Source organism: Aptenodytes patagonicus, chromosome 3, assembly GCF_965638725.1.
Source record: "Aptenodytes patagonicus chromosome 3, bAptPat1.pri.cur, whole genome shotgun sequence".
Taxonomy (NCBI): Eukaryota; Metazoa; Chordata; class Aves; order Sphenisciformes; family Spheniscidae; genus Aptenodytes; species Aptenodytes patagonicus.
This window is the reverse complement of record NC_134951.1, coordinates 105,412,925-105,430,679: the sequence shown is the minus strand read 5'-3', so window position 1 is coordinate 105,430,679 and position 17,755 is coordinate 105,412,925. Positions and strand designations below refer to the sequence as shown.

General features: G+C 38.6%; 1 protein-coding gene across 1 annotated transcript in view; it reads left to right on the top strand.

Moving 5' to 3' along the window:
• KCNH1 (potassium voltage-gated channel subfamily H member 1) overlaps nucleotides 1-17,755 on the top strand; it is a 194,927-nt gene that overhangs the window by 36,342 nt on the left and 140,830 nt on the right. Inside the window, exon 6 of the mRNA XM_076334496.1 lies at nucleotides 6,911-7,303. Within this exon, the coding sequence (XP_076190611.1) occupies nucleotides 6,911-7,303 (393 nt within the window). The remainder of the gene's footprint in view (nucleotides 1-6,910; nucleotides 7,304-17,755) is intronic.

The window sequence follows — 17,755 nt, the reverse complement described above, 5'->3', positions numbered from 1 at the left end:
TTCTCTGCATTCATTCATGTCTAGTTCTTTTCCAGTGGGATCCCAATCCTGCTTTACAAACTGGTTAAAACATAAGTTTGAGTTACTGGTTTTATGGACAGAACAGCTGTAAGATGCCACAAGCAACACTGCAGACAGATTAGGAAGATGAAACCGTGTGATTTAAGTAGACTCTCAAAGTTTTGAGAAAAGCTCCAGGCAGAGAAGACTCCTTGAAGTACTTAGGGTTTTAGGGCTTTCGCCACGAGGGGGAGAGACTGTCCCAGGTTTCCTGTAGCTGTCTCCTGGGCCAGTAGCAGGGTGTCCCTGGTGTAAAAACAGTTTAGGGGAAGTCTTAATATGGTGTTAATGACAGCATGGCCAATATAACATGGCAATTCTGTATCACCTATTGCTGTGAATGCCATGGCAGTTGCTGTGACTCTTGTCAATAATTCTTAATCTTCCTGTGTAGCTGGAGGTGTAAGCCATTGATGGGCTCCATGGGGTCTCCATATAGTCAGTACTCTGTTAGTTTTGCCCTGTATACGTCTTAGTTTCTATGCTAAATAAACAACTCCTGCCCAGGCCTGTGCTATTATAACATGTGATGATGAAATTCCCATGGACAGGAACTTACCTATTCAGTATTTAATACAGATGCACTCAAGAATGGAAAACTGTTTTCTGTTGGAGATACAGAAATAACATAGATCAGACTAGCACAGGGGAGGGGCAGACATTCACATGGACACTATACTGTAGGAATACCATGTGATTATCACATGTCCACGCTGAGGTGCCTTTAGTGTCCTGGAATTTGGAATAGTCTCCCTCCTAATCCTACTCAAGGCTTAGCATCAAATAATCCTTCCTTCTCTTTAGATGTCTACCTTTGAATTTTAGTTCATGCTAAAATGTAGGCAGAAGAATGTAATGTTAAGGGTCAAAGGTTATTCTGTTTGGCTCAGGGAACCTCAGTGACTACACATTACTGAAGCTTCTTGCAAGCCAGTGTGCTCCACAAGTCTTTGCAAGTATTCTAACTGGCACAGCCAGTTGATTCATTACAAATAATAAAGGGCAAGCGTATAGTTTACATGTCTGAAATGAGTTTCTTTAATTGCCGACTGAATATTGCAGTCATTATTTTAAGAAGAACATTAGCCCCAACTGTGATGTTAGGTACCTTGTTGTGTATCTGCTGTAATTCCACTTAAGTCAATAGAACTACCCTAGAGAAAAGCAGAGTGCAGATACAGATACAGACAAGCCCACTTTTCTTCCTTTGAAGACATATGGGGTGCCAGGCTTCTTATTCTGGAACGATCTCTCAATAGTATTGAACATGGGATCTCTAAGTGTTCCCTGTTGTATTTTCAAATCTTTTTTTTTTTTCCTTCATCTCTGCAGTAGCATATTTGAAATCTTAAGTTCAAATTAAAATTCATCCTTTTTCATCCTTTTTCTTTTTCTGCTCACTGTGGCATTTCACATCAATCATGTTTGCTCCAGAAGGCTCTTCATTTATTGAAATATTATTTGTGTTGCTCTTAGTTCTTTATCACTTATATTTTTGAATATCTGAGGAGCCAGTTGTGTCCTAGAACCTGAGTGGGGCAAGGTGTTGTACAGACACAAGACAGGAGCCTGCCACAGAAGTTTACAATTTCTTTTATTGTTTATGAAATACTAGTTTAAGAAAGGTGTTAGTGGCAAACTACTTTGTTTTATCCACAGGCCATGGATGATACAAGCAGTGTCTATTAAACTTCAGTCTGACTTTTGCCAGTATGTGTAGATTTGTTTAGCCTGACTTCTCTAATAGCAGTCATATGAAAACTGCTTAAATTAATTACGCAATTGATGCAAGGGTGTTAGGTAACTCTGAGAGTACATTTTGCAATAAGAGTATAAAGTAATTGATACATTTCTGTGGCTTTATCACCAAGGAGCCGATTGTAGGAACCATTCTTCCTGGTCACTGCATAGTACACGTGTCCTCTGCACCTACGGAGTTAGCTGATGTATTCTGCATATTTACCAGGCAGTTCTGGGTAAACAAGATTGTGTCATAATTTAAAAAATGCGATAGTTATGAGAAATAAAAGCAGAAAAATTATAATGGTGCTTAGCAGCACTGCTTAATAACGGAACTTCTGCCATTTTTTTTTTAAACCTTGTTTACCAGGGACTTATAACTGCCATTAAAATCTACTTCAGGTTGAGGCTTAGCACCTAGCCCTTGGCTTGGGAGCAATTTGTGTGGGTGCCTATGAAAACAAAAGCAAGGGAGAGTGAGAGAAAGCAAATATGTACAGTTGAAAACACAAAAGGGAGAGATTAAGCTGAAAATGAATGATTGTTTTTGTGGGGGTTTTTTCCCCAGTCATGCAGTCTTAAAAATAAATAAATCATTGTAACCACTTGTTGATGCACTTCTGTGAGTCCTGACTGGTGATATATTCACCATTTTTTAACAAATCTAGGATAATTTTTTTTTATTTTGTTATGTTAAAAAAATGAACACAGCCTTGTGAAACCCATGATGAAATTTGTCATTTCTGCTCTTGAAATAATATTCTCCGGCTTTAGAGAGCTATTAAAACATCATGCATCATTACCACAAATAATAAATGCGGATAATACAACCGTAGTGGCTGATGAATCATAAGTAATTGGAATAATACTTTCATTAATAACTTTCTGAAACAAATATTTCTTTTACTATGGTAAAACTGCATAATCAAGAAATCTTCCAAAACCAGGGCTGTTTCAGTTATTTAGAAAATTAGAGTAATGAAATATTTGTTCAGTGCACATGGGTGGAAGCTCAGCATATCGGTTTATATAGTTGTGTACATTTTCTTCATGATTACTTTTACATTCATCTCTTGGGTTTTTTTTTTTTCCTCTCCAGGAGAAGTTCCTTTAGAAGCAGTTTGAATCTAGTTCGTTCATGTGGGTGGGTAACCACACTTGACTGCTTCAGCAAATATTGTGTTTCAGGTTGGCACTACTCTCCCTAGAGGCTGGAGTGCAGCAAGAGCACCTTGGAATAGGGCAGAAGGTACTTCTCTTTGCATCTACCTGGCTTTGCTATATGGTGCAGAGAGAGTGGGGTTTATAGCTCTTAATCTCTAGATGACCCAGGGGTAGACTGTGTGCGGCCCTTGGCGTGAAAGGTGGAGAAAAGAGCTCTCCTAACTTCCAGTGCAGCAACCTGACAAAACCTAGAGCTTTAGCACTAAGCTCTGTGGACCTCCTTCCCTTATTTCTGCACAGCAATGAGCTCTCTTGTTGTACTTAATGCTAAAAGCACATGCTTGTTCTCTGAGATAATTAAGCTTCGTTATAGGGGTTTTTTTCTTCCTTCAATGAAAAGAAGAGTTTGGTGCCTTTGAAAGCTCTTGGCTGGCAGTCCCGGAGGCTGCAAGATCTTTGCCAATCTGTAAAGTGAGTTGCCTTTCCCGGGAGAGGTAGCATGAGCTGGGACAGTGCCCTTCTTCCATCTCAAGCTGTGAAATGACAGTTCATCTCTCTAGCAATGCCAGCAAGATGGAGTGGTTTTACAAAGTGCGCGTTAGTGATGTAGTGAGAGGGAGCCAGGGCTAGAACTTGTCACCGCCACCCCACCCAAACAAAAGACTGGAGACACCCCAGGCTTGCTGCAGGTGGCTTTCCCCACCTTGCGAGTGATTGATATCCCTACGTCATTCCTTGATGCCCATCTGCTGCCCTGTCCCTGCCCCTTCTTTGAAGATTCACACACACACTGCTGGTGCACATCCTTCCACTGGAGACCAGCTGAAGCCATGGCCCTTGGTCACTTTAAATAGCCATTGGTAGAGCTTAACCAGAGACTCCAAGGTGGTAGTGGAAGTTCAAAAGACTTATTAATAAGGTCCCTAGCCATTCAGATAGTTTAGAGTACATTTACTTTCTAAATAAAAAGGGACGGAGACATCAATCCTTTTATTTTCCTGTTCTGTAGCCCTTTGAATCTCAAACAAGCTAGGGGAGAGTGCTTTGTACTTGGTGATGATATTTTGAAACACTGAAGCAGCAAAGTTGTTTATTTTCTTACCAAGTTGAAACTAGAAGTCTGTTCTTCTCTGCACTCAGTTCAGTTTTACATCCCTGCAGTTCCACTGGCTTTACTGTAATTTTTTTTGATTTACAGCAAAATAATGGACACCATAATTTCACCCCTTCGTTATTGCCAAACAGAGATTGTTCTTGCCTTTGTTCCTATTATTCAGGTATATGGGAATACATTAGTACATTTTCCAGTAACTTTAGTTTGGATGATGCAAAATTTCCACAAGTTCTTGGAGTACAAAGAGACCAGTGGTGGCCAAAATGGAGTGAATTTTACAATTTTCAGCCTAGAACTTATGTATGTATATAAAAGAATCAATCTGACAAGAACTAACAAAACTATTTTTTTGGTGTTTCATGGTTGAAGTTCCTGTGCTGATTAGAATGATTACCAAAATGTTTGACTTTTTCATATAATATCAGAGGCGAAAAAAGTAAGCTTTAGGAGACGTGATTGCAAAAGAAGCAATTATGTTTTCAGCCTGCATTTAAGGGGTGATACAATCTCCCCACACTGGTAAGATCTCAGCATTAGAACTGGAATCCAGTTAACTGACTGAAAAATGTTACTAGGTGATAGAAAGTGCTTGGGTTTGCTGATCAGTTATTCCAGTGAGTGAATATTGCAGAGGAACCTCCTTGCCCAGTGAAGCATATTTCAGGCTTGGGATCTTATGTTAGGGCTGCTGCAAATCCTCATAAAAGCCAGTAGTAGCTCAGTGCTTTCCAACTGATTCAGGTACAGCTATGATGTTCAAAAAGGGGGGCAGGAGGTATTTGCAGTATTGATCTTCGGCTAGAACTTTTTTCGAGAAAAGACATCCTAACATTTGTCGCTGGGATTGCAGACAAGCCCTGAAGGGAACGATGCTCTGAGTACACATACTAACTCAGTACACAACCTGTGCCTCTTCCAGTCACTACCAGTGACTTCTGGGGACTGCATTGGCTGGCCAGTGCCTCCTGCAGAGAAGAAACTGCTTCTGTCTTGTGCTGCTTCCAGCTCCTCTCACCATAAGGCAACTTTATTTTTAATTTTTTTTTTGTAGTATGGAGAACCTGCATGAATCAGGGTCAGGAGTGGCAGAGTACTTAATACTGCAGTGGACTTGTCTGAGTCCTAGTTTGGTCTGCAAGGATTCTACTTAGGGGAAAATGTTCCTTTTCCCTTTTTGCTGTCATTCTAGAAACTCAGTGAAACAAAAATACCAAGTCCTCTTATTTTTTTCAAACTATTGATGCCTCTGTGCTAACATGCAGGTCTCTGAGCAGGTCATGCTACTTCTCTTCTGGAGAACATACTGGGCTGAAAGTCAGCAGGCTTGCAGCTCCTGCTGTCATTTACACATGTGCAAGGGACTGTGATATGACAGTGTCTGACCCCTGTTGTGCACAGGAGTAAGTGATTATGTGAGGTTCAAAGCAGCAGGGAACTTGATCTGAGGCTGTTTTGTCCAAGTAGGACTCTTGTAGCTGATTGTTTTCTTTTGTCCCCTTTGGCTTAATCTGTTGGAAAAAAGCCCACCAGTTCACAAAAAAAGAATAATAAAAAGCACTCAGAAAAGCCTGCAGATAAAAATCCGTGTCCAAATAATTGACGTTAAAAAAGCTGAGATAAGGAACATGAAAGGAAGACATCCTCCTATTATAGCTACGTTGTCTGATCTTTTCCCTGAGAAGGTGGCCATTTAATTTCCTTCTCTGCTCCCTATTGCTCTGAACTATGATGTAAATAAATGTAAAAAAGGAACCATGCTCCTAAATAGTTCTCACAGGTTCTATGAGTTTGGCATTAGCAAACACATCTCACTTGAGCAAACCTCCATCTTCCTTTCAGTTTTCACCCATAACTCATCCAGGTTAAATTTTATTTTAAAATTAACTTCTCTTTATTTGGAGACAGGTCCTTCACGTTGGTTTCACCCTCATGTATATCCATAGATGTAAACAAACACATTCTTGTTCATAGGTATGTAAAAGAAACTTTGGTTCCCAAGATCTATACTCATACTCTTTTTGCACTGGTGTGCAGAACTGGAAAGAGAGTAGACTTAAAATGGGCAGCATTGATCGAGATTGCAGTTATGCAAAACACCTGGAGCACGTGCTCAGCTTGAGGCCCAGGGTTTAAAACATGCTGACAGATCATGTTTTGCTGCAGAGCTTTTTTGAATTCAGACCTAACTGCATTGTAACTTGACTGTACACCATCAGATGGTGAAGACACTGATCTCTCAATGAAAAGTTAAAGTTCAAAATGAGTTTATTTAGGCTAATGATAGTTATCCATGGGCTTTGGTCCTGCACGGCCCATAGAAGAGGAACAAAGCCCTGTGCATTCATGACAGATTGTAGTATAAGACTGTTTCAGATACAGTATAGTGAACAATTAAATAGACAATGTGGAGAAGCAATGTGGTCCAGTGGTCCCGGTGCTGGACTGGAACTCAGAAGTTGCAGTATTGTTCCTGGTTTTGCCATTGATTTCTATTTGCAACCGCCTTCCTGCCCATCGTTTATCTGTCTCATCTGTTTAGACTGCTGAAGGAGCTGTCTGTTCTCTATATGACTTGGAGACCCAGCACATTAGGCTTAGTGTCAAAAAATAATGAATGGCATTAAAAGAAACAACAACTGTTCTTAGGTTGATGCTGATTTGTTTAACAGAATACTTATCCTGACTTGCTTACCATTTGGTGGTGATAAAAGGAGTTAATGGACATGCATTTTTATCAGCTGTTGTAGTGAGCTTGAGAATCTACAATGTGAAAAATAACGTGAAAAAAATTAAGCATGTTTTCTTTTTCTCCTGAAATCTCTGTGACTACAGGTACTGCAGCTGGGCTCTGAAATCCTCCCGCAGTACAAACAAGAGGCACCAAAGACTCCGCCGCATATAATTTTGCATTATTGCGTTTTCAAGACTACCTGGGACTGGATCATCTTGATTTTAACCTTCTACACTGCTATTTTGGTCCCTTACAATGTCTCCTTTAAAACCAAACAGAACAATGTGGCATGGCTAGTAGTCGACAGCATTGTAGATGTAATTTTTTTGGTAGACATTGTGCTTAATTTCCATACCACCTTTGTGGGGCCAGCAGGAGAGGTGATCTCTGACCCGAAGCTGATTCGCATGAATTACTTGAAGACCTGGTTTGTGATCGATCTGCTCTCATGCTTGCCGTATGATGTCATCAATGCATTTGAGAATGTCGATGAGGTCAGTATACTAGTTCCACTTCCATACATTAATTATTACTTAATGGTTGGGGGGAGGGGGAGGGAGAGAAGAAAGAAATGTATGCTTTTCAATATATTGAATTAGTGTACATATGTCTCTAGTAGCTGCCCTCAGCCCATGTAGAAGTTTGCTTAGGAGTCCTAGCCAGAAGGGTCCATCTTTAACTGCGCTGGGAGAGGCTGAGGTTTTTGGTGTCAGAAATCCGTGTTTATCTTCCTTCATTCTACATCCTCAGAGTACAGGAGGACAGGCAGAGCAGAAAGCAGAACCTCTGTACAGCACTGAGGAAAACTGCTTCATCTGACTTAGCACGAATAGCTTGAACTGGTGTGTCAAGATAGTTTCTTGGGGCAGGGTTCTCTTGCTTTCACTGTTGACCGAACTGGGTATGTCCACTAATGGCAGTTCTTCACATGAACAATTGGAAAGTATAATACACTTTTCTCAGCTGCTTCTAATACAATATAGCAGGTGGCAGAGGCAAGCAGTGACTCACTAAATCTTCTTAGACCACCAGAAAGTACTGTGTGGGTATGTGGTGATCCATGCAGCATTGTTTGGCAACAGTTGTTTCAGAGGAAGGTGAAGCAATTGAAGATGCTGTTTTGACACTTGTTTGGTAATTCCATAATTAGAAGAAAGGATAAGGAGAAATCTGGAAATCTAGACTCCTTCTTAATTCTTGCTCATTTCTTTGGGAACAGGTTACAAACCAGCAAAAGGACTAACATTCAGATGCTTAAAACCACAATACTACCCCGTTTTAACTGCTTGTTCTCCTACTGGATCAGGCTGCCAAGAAAATATTCCTAAACGAAATATATTAAGGTTCCATGCCTAAATAGTTCAGACAGTTAATGAATTGTTAATAAAATCTTAGAGGATTCCAGCAGTCCACTTTTTAATTACATGTTATAAAATCTGTACCATCAAATAATTATGTGTCTGTATTTATCTGTGACACATGCTAAACCTGTAACATACATACACATCTCATCAGTGCTTAGTATTTAATTTTTAGCCTGTAAAATTTAGTTTTTATGAGTTCCTTTAAAATATGCCCATGTTATAAAGGACAATGTAGCTATTAAAAGAAAATTATGCCAGGTGAAATATCTGGGTAAAAGCATAAAACTGCATTACTTTCGTAAAAATACACTACACGGGTTTTTATCAAATATAAAGTATTTAAAGTATTTTGCTCAATGACTTGAGGACAAGTAGGCAAACTATTGGATGCAGTAGAAAAAACATAATGTTATTTGATATTTAATTCCCTAGAGAGGTTTTCATTTTATATAAAGCTGCAGACTGAAATAACACAGATGAGATCAAGCAAAAAAGCCTTGTGAGACCTGTCCTTAAATATTTGTTTGTCATAAAAAGGACCCAGGCTGCAAATTATTGTGCAGGGCTTTCACATATTACTTTGCCATGGCACTGATAAAGCAATGGAAGGAGTGGCCATGTGTCATTTTCTGACATTTAGCCTGAAAGATTAAAAAAAAAAAAAAAAAAAAAAAAAAAATTAAAAAAAAAGCAAGAGGGAGAAAAAAAAGGAAGGAAGCTTTTCTCACCCGCTGCAGATAGTAGCAACCTGCTGATGATTTTGCTGGAGGAATATTTCATAACTATAGACTGTTGATGTGACCTACAGAACATCCCTGAGGAAAATGTCTATACCAGTAGCTGTGACAACCCTTGAGCTGAGCACAGGCGCTCTCAGACTCATGGTAGCAATTCTGCAGAGAAATTCTTGTTGTGTGAGTTTGAATTTCTTCAGAGTCTCTGTCTCAGTGTTGCCTTGTAACAGTGAGGAGCTGATTGGTACTTCAGTTTTCCTATGGCTCTTCAACAGTCTCCTTAATCAGTATAACAGTGTTAGTTTTAGTTATTCTAGCTATTGTGCCTAAGGAAAAGAATATTTTCTTGATGCTATCCTTTCAAGACTCTTCGTCTCTATTTCCCCAAGTGGGTTCTGTCATTTAGCTGGTATAAATCATTGTAGGGTTGTTAGAGCAGAGTTGCCACTGGTGTAAATTGCTGTACTTCTATTAAGGGCTCATACACTGGTTTACAGGACCTGAGGGGATTTGCCAGCAATGCCAGCAGAATAACGTAGTGCACATCAGGTGGGGATTTAGGACAGTATATGCTGATCACTGTTTCATCAACTGCCTGTAGAGAGAAAGATAACCTTTTATTAAAGAAGAGGGAAAAAAAAGCCACATTCAGGGTGTCTTGAAAGTAGAAAGGCTTTGCCTTTTATCTTCTTCTCTGTTGTGCAGAGCGTTGCCTTGTGGGTCAACACCCTTTCTTTCAAACTTGCTGGTTTAAATTTTACCTGTCTCTCACCCTGGATTACACACCATATTACTTCACAGTTGGATTAAGTCAGCTGTGAGGCTGCGCTGCTCAAGTTATAAGTAGCCGAACTGGATTGTTATCTGTGTGTCACTTTGATTTTGCTAAAGGGAATTCCCTTGGAGCCATGAGGCTGGAGTTAGTAGGTGGCCATGGCTGCTGCAGGGATTTTTTTTTTCAGTCCTAATGTGAATACTCTTAAAAAAATTGCAAGAGATTAAATGATACCCAGTGTCAACAGTGGTGATAAAATGAGATGAAGAATATTTCCTGTTTCAATGTTTTCCATATATGATTTTAAACAGGAGGAAATAGAATCCTGGCTTTGTTGCAGTCCTTCTAGTGAAGGGGGACTGGGGCAGGTGGAAGCTCAGTTTTTTCTGCCTGCTGTCATTCTCTCTTAAAAGAAACATCACTGAAGACACTGAGGATGTCATGGAGGAACTAACTTGACAAGTCAATTTGTTTTTAAGAATGCCGTAATTACTGTGGTGGAGACGAATTGATTTGCAAGGGATACAGGACCTGGAGCTGAAGAAGTAAAAAGCTGTTTATATAGAGTGTTGAGGCTCTGGGTAATTTTGGGACTGTCCCATCACTTAGCTCTTGGTAGATTAATAGTGAAATCATTTTTGTCATCTTTAAAGTGATCCACTAATGTAAGATTAATTATAACATATGAAACTAGAGTTGATCAATATTTTTGACAAGCAGATACTAATTTTAAAAAATTCTGATATTGAATTTCTTTTCTATTTTGAAGTAACTTTTTGTTTTTCAATTTACTTCACTATTCCATTATAAGATACAATGTAAAATATTTTCTTGAAACAAAACCGAGTGTAACTTCTGTGTTTTTCAGGCAATTTCAAAATTCTTTGGGTTTGTTGCAGTTTGGAGCATTGGTATATTTTCAATTCACATTTTTTAATATAATTGAAATTCCAGTTTCCTCTCTGCACTGTTGAGAATATTTTTGTCCACAAAAATACTTTGAATTCATTAACTATTAATCAATACAACTATTAATAACGACAATTAATACAAGAGGCACTTAGGTATGAATAGCCGCATTCTACAGATGGAAGAGGAAAGAAAAAACATTAATGTCTTTGTTCAAGACCATAGAATTAAATATGAGACTGTATGAAGCTTCTGATCTCAAGTGCTGTGCTCAAAGAGACAGTACAGTATCTCATATTCAGACATGAACAGAATTCAACAAATGAAGGAACGAATAGCTGTAGAGAAATTTCCATTGTTACCCAAATGAAAGAAAAGTTATAAATGTTTCTCCTGGCTTTTCTATATGTGAAGCTAATTATACAATTAAATACAAATTACTGTCTTGACCTGCCACAGAACTTCACGAAAAGAAAATATTCTACTGATTGATGAATCAACTTAATGCAAGGCTTAGACTTTCTACTGTTAAGACAATACATCATGCTGTAGTATAGTTTGAGTAAGAAAAGAAAGTATTGCTCTACAATTTACACAGCCCTTAAAACGTGGTATTAGTCTCTTTTGAATTTGAATGATCACAATAACATTTGTCAGTAATCCTTTACAGTAATTAGTATTATTCCTCACTTAAGAAAATACCACCTACTTTGGGGGATAATGTTATCTTTTTGTGTTCAGACATCAATCAGTAGATTTAATAAAAAACAGGCTTAAAGAAAATGCCACAATTTTTGCCAAGGACAATGCAATTGAAGACTTTGAATGCCAAAGGCAAGTTGAAGCATATTTTTGCAGTGTTAGCTTGAGCAATTTTGCACTGTGGTTTTCAGCCATAATACCATAAGATGTAATTTATATTGGAAAAAATTTGACTTATTACATGTGACACTGTTGTTGTGAAATCTCATGGTAGGAGTGGAATCCAGTCATGTCACCACCATACAAATCTCTCAAATAGGGAGTTTGTAGTAGTAATTGCCATCCGTATGTGAACAGAACACTATGATCAATCGTTGGCTGATGCCAAATTGAGAACCATATATCACTCTTATTAGGTGGGGTAGAAGAGAAATAAATGCTTAGTAAAAGATCATCAGGAAAGATGTATTCAATATAAATGATCTAGTGTTCACTTAAGTGGATGAGTAAGAGAGAAGCTAGCATGTAGGCAAAGAAGGTATACAGCTTTGAAAGGACAAAATTTATGATGGTAAGAAAAGTCCCAGAAAAAACACAATACAGAAGTAATAGCAGTAAATTAAGCTATTTAGTGCTAAGTGAGCATGGTGTAGCTGGAAAGTAAACAGTGAGTTGTGAGAGAGGAAAAAATGAATGTGTTGCTGGTCAGATTGTTGGCAACTCTCTGAGGCAGTACTTTTGCAATAGATTAATTTAAACCTTATTAGTGGAATAATCTCTCATCCTTATACAAATTAGCTATCTAGGAATTACTGAAGTAGCTACACTGAAAAGCATGCAACTTCCCTAGACTTGTTTTACCATTTGCTTGCAATAAGGGACAAAGGAATAAATTATCATATTTATAGTTTTATGGAATAAACAGGGGTCCATAAAGAAAGATTTTTGGTTAGATGAATTTTGCAAACTGGAAAATAGAATTTTTAAACTCTTTTAAACTGCAAACAGCTGTATAATATGAAATCTGTTTGAAACAGTGTGTAATTCACCTCTCTTATTTGGATCTGTCCAATTAGGCAGTACTGTGTTTTGCATGTGAATCTATTGATAAATTTGGTAATGAATGAATATTTTTCTGTGGCTAATTAAAATTAAAGTAGCCATAACCTACTTTCTATGTAATGCTTATAACAAAGCAGCTAAGTATCACAGAGTATGATCCAGGCATAGAGGAAATGTCAGCAAATTGTGGTTCTTGGACGTGATGAAAGTAGATGAGAAGGGATTAGTGAGACTGCCCGGACTGGGTGACTCCTTACCGGTCCTCCTGGGGAAGAATCAAGCAACTGGGTTGCTGTACCCAGGTGGGGCAGTGGAAGGGCTGGAGCACGGGCCTTGGGTTGGGGGGTGTGGTGGTGGTGGAGGTTTACTTGGTTGGGTGTTCCTTTGTGAGAGACCCCTGAGAAATAGGGCAAAGCCCAAGGGAGATGTGTCCTCCGGGCTGTAGCCTGCCAGAGGCCCTTGGAGCAAGGCTAGGGGGGGTTGTTGGTGTGGCTCCTAGGTGGTGTTGGGACCTTCAGGAGGAGCCTGGGGGCCTTGACCTGCGGAAGAAGGGGAGCACAAAAGAAAGGAAAGGTGGTCACGGAGGAGGAGTGCTGCTTGTCTGACTTTTGTAGGTGCGTCTGTACTGCAGCATGGCCCCAAGGGGCTGTGCCAGGCAGGAATTATGCCTTAACAGGCAGGTAGGTGGAAGGAGTATTTGGGGAAGTGCAAATGGGGTAAAGCAGATTCCTGGGGTAAAGTGGACTGCCAGGATATAAACCAGGGAGGCAAAGAAGCACTTACTGTTCACAGTCTCTTGAGGACTTGATTCAGGGTGTCTCTCTTCTTTGTCTACGTTTTTTTTTTTTCTCCTTTTTTTTTTTTTCAATCAAATGTGAGTTTCTCCAACTTCCCTCCTTAAAAAACCAACCTCCATGCTACTAATGAAGTGCCTCTTTTATGCTACCCTCTGAAGGGCAGGCTGCCTTTTCCCCCCAAGTCCTCTGTTTTCCAAATTGTGTTGGTGTATATAGGCCCGCAGAGCTCTTCTGCCATTTAACCCACTTAGGGTCAATTCTTTCCTCTACTTCAAGCCTGCTTAAAGTGTTTCGTTAATTTAAATTCTGCTTGTTTCCCTGGTCTGTCTCAGGTTCATACACCTGGGTGGCTCCGAGACATCTACACTGTCTGCTGATGGGTAGCCCCTCCCAAAAGAGAATACCAGAGAAGGATGTGTTGCTGTGTCCCTGCCTAACACCTACTCTGTAGGTTCTGCTGTGGCTGTTAAGATGCCAGTTAGTTCCTCTTCTGTGCTACTAATGTTCAGATTAGTCTTTTTGCTAAGTCATAGATAAGTAAAGGTGTTATTGGGTTTCAGGGCTACTTCTTCATAGCTTTGAAAAGCATGACATGATTTATCATACTGATAGAGAATAGTAGTCTACATAAGCTATTCAATCTGTATAAGGCTAGAAGAATTAAAACACTGAATTACATTTTCAGTGATAATGTATGGTGATAGCCTTTGTCCAAGAAGGAGAGCTAATTGAATATGTTAGATTCTGAATTATTTCAAAAAGCTGCTGTTAGAGTGATACTTACACTGCATATAAAGGGAAGCATGTTTCAGAGACGGGGATCAGTTACTCCATTCTTTTTCCCCCATTCAGAATACTTGTATCGATCTGAGGCAGAAAGTCAGATGAGATGGCAAAGGGTATTTATTTGAGTAGCTAAATGGTTGCTTTATAGTCTATTTCATATTAGGGATTGGATTAGAATTGGAAAGATGGAGTGGTATTAGATGCCAGTAACACTAAATCTTATTTGGGTGTTTTGCCTCTTTGAGATAAGTAAAAAGCTTCTGAAACTAACGGCTTCTTTGAATCGGAAGCATTGGGAAGCAGATTGCTGTCTGTTGGGGTAAATTTTTTATTTGTTAGTGTGGAAAGTGGGATTTCTTTAGATTACTTATGTGTTATCTTTATCCTTGTTCTTCCTCTCAAAGTAAAAAAAGAGTTTGTTTCCTGAGTGTCATGTGTATGTGTGTAATATACTTCTTCTCATACCCTGTGCTTTTATACATGAATTATTGCTGTTTCTCCCTCAATTCTAACCAAGCTTGCAGATGTCTGACTAAAATAAGCTTTGTGAGTCTAGAGATCTGCTTTTTTCAGTGCTGAAAACCACAGCAGTAACCAGAGGGTTTAGATATTGATTTTGACCTGTGCGCATAACGTTGTCTCATCTGTTGGCTGCTAAATATGGCAATCTGTAGGAAAGGTCATGTTCTCAGACCTAATTAAGAAAATCAGAAGAGGCAAATGACAGAAATGAGAAGTCCTAATAATGACCTGACAGGGCTGCCATGTTACTGCAGGTAGGCAGAGCCAAGCTGCGGCACAGCTGACTTCAGAATCAAATGTCAAGAAAGGCGGCAGTGCTTTCCATGGCTCTTGCCTCACTTGTGGTAGTGATAATTTCAGGTCATTGTCTCCCTTTTTTGGATAATTAGTTTATTTTTTTGTTCTGTTTCTTTCTCATTCTTTTAATGGTTAGCTTTTAGTCTCCTGCATCTCCCTTTAGTTGAGATGAAGCCAGAACTTTAGCAGTTACATGAGAGAGGAAAGTGCTGGAAAACTTAGAACAGATTTGTGTCAATACTGAGTATTTCTCTTTTTTAAAATAGATAGTAGGTAGGAAGGAATTATACTTCCTTTGAGCCTAGAAAAAACCCTTAATGCTTGGGTTAAGTGCATTTTCTTTCTGTACACATGGAAAGTAAATAATGGCCTAAAAAGTGAATATTGTCATGCAGATTAAATCTATTACTGAAGTGCTAGCGTTCTATATAGCTATAGGAGGTGGGATGAAAGTTGCATTTTAGTTCTTTTCGGAAGTTGTTTATCCTACATCTTGTTTGGAAGGGAAAATGAATTATTTCTCATGGGGGTTTTTTTGCTGTAGTTAATTTTTATTGCTGTTCTTTAAACAATTTGTATTTTGTTTTTTTCTAGGTGGAATTTTATTATTTAATGAATTGAGTTGAACTTAATTTAGCATGGCAAATGAACAGCAGCAACTGTTTTTTATTTGTACAGCATCTAGCACTGTAGTGTCCACTGTTACTGTTCTTGGGGACCATAATGACACAAGTAACTAATAATTACTCTGCTACAGCTCTTATGTTTTCAAAACACTTCACACAGTAATTCATCACAGTGTCTCTTCTCTATCGCTTTTTATGGATATGGAAGTAATGGCAGAAATCTTACGTTGTCTGATGCAAAGCTAGAGCCAAAACATGGATATCCTGGATCCTGTGTTTGGAGAGAAGATTACTTACGTGGCTGAGGTATCAGTGTGAGACAAGGGGTGTACTGGCAGTAGATCATGTCTTGCACAAAACAGAGAGATACAAAAGAAATTCTGTGTAAATGTGCACAGTATCTAGTGAGTAGGTCTAATTAATGACAAATTATACATGGAAATTTAGTTCTGGCAGTATTTAATGGATAAACTTCTGAAGCATTCTCTTTAAATGTAAAATGTGGGTCCTGCTTTCCTCCAGAACTGAGGCTGATCTGTTTTTCTGTTGTGTTTGAGGTGCAGTTCCACTCTGCAAAAATTGCATGGGAGGAGAGGAAGGGGGAGTGGTTGTATTTATTACTTTAAGGAGTTTTGACATTCAGGTTTGCTCAATCAGCAAATACAGAGTTATTTCTTCTGGCTCTCAGGGCTTTGAGCTTGCCCTTTGGTTTGGAGGGGACTTGCTACAGATTCTTCCATTTTCATGCATCAGCCATCACTGGCAACGAAAGTAAAACTGCCAGCCTATTAAATATTTATCAACAACAATATGCAGGTATCAGCAGTAGCATCTTTATGTAGTGTCATTCAGTTACTTCAAACAATTTGATATATAGGTTTGTGTGAAATTCAGCATTTTCTGCCATATTTGACTAAGTGCTGCATATTTAAGTAAGCGCTGCACGCAAGTTATCTCTGTAACAAAACATAGTAAAAATATACTGTTTTTCTACCCTGGCCATATAACAGATTTCTTAGCTTCTGCATACCCCTAAGGGCAGGCATCTGTTGGATAGAGTACTAATAGGCGGAACTGTGTCTGAGTAAGGCAGGCCCAGGTAGGACTTTGTGGGATATTACTTAGTCTTGTCCTTTCCCTGCCTGCTGCACAGGAGTTCCTTACGGTGATCCTTTAGAGCAGAGCATCTGGGGGTGCCTGTTTGGGACCTGTAGTGCAATTACCAGCTCTTTATGAACTGAGGTGTATCTTTGTCCTTTGGGCAGAAGGAGCTCTGGGTTCTCTTAATCTGCCTCTCAAAGGTTATAGGAGTAGCAGAGCTAAGAGGGTGGGACATGCATCAAGAGGAGTAAGTTGAGTTCAGGCTCTTTTGCGTGACATCTTGGAGCCATCTGTAAGATAAAAGCGTAAAAATAATATGCACTGATAAGAGCATTAAAATGGACAGTAATTTAAAAGTGCAGTTCTATTTTGGAAAGTGGAAATCTAAAAATGTCAATTTTGAATCCAGCAGATCTATTCCTGTGAGTATTAAAATATTACTTGCTAAATTTAGTGACAAAAAGTACCATTTTAAAGTATTGGAGAACGACCTGATTTTTTTCTACTGTATCATCTATGAAACAGTCTATTAAGTTTCCATTGTTTATACCCATTTGAAATTCTGTCACTTAGAAATTTTTAAGAGAGTTATATGAATAATTATTTCCCTGACCATTTCTTCCTCTTGATATTGATCCATTTAGAATAGACAAATCCTTTCCTCTGAGGAAATCAAATAGAAAATAACTGTTAATGCTGAGCTAAAAATAAATGAATTTTTTAAAGCTTTTTCTGAACTTTTAGAATCTTATTGGCAATGCAGTCAGGTGAAAATTGTGACTAATTTGAATATTCAATGCACCCTTTCAACGCAACCAAATCAAGTATTTATTTTCTGTAAATAAGCAAGTTCTTTTTGTACAAAAAACCTAATTCTCTCTATCTCTGGTCAGAATTTGGTAGAATCACTTTCTCCCAAATGATGCCGTTCTATCACATTTTAAATGTTTTTACAAAATTTCTTTTTGTGACTTTCACAAGGGAAATTAAGATAAGAGTATTCTGAAAGCAAAGTAGTTTGCCTTAAATGTTTTAAACCTAATTTCAAATATTTTATTTTGTATTTGCATTTTTCATATCCAATTTCTTAAACTCCCCTTCTGTGATTCCCTCCACAAGTGTTTCTAATCCTTCACTCTTTTTTTCAATTAAGAATTAACCAAATTCCAAACTTTTAAGTCCTTCCTGAATCATTATTATTTTTGTCTTTGGTAGGACTCTCACTGACAAACAGCATGTTGGTTTTTTTTTAAATCCCAGTGATGAGTTTT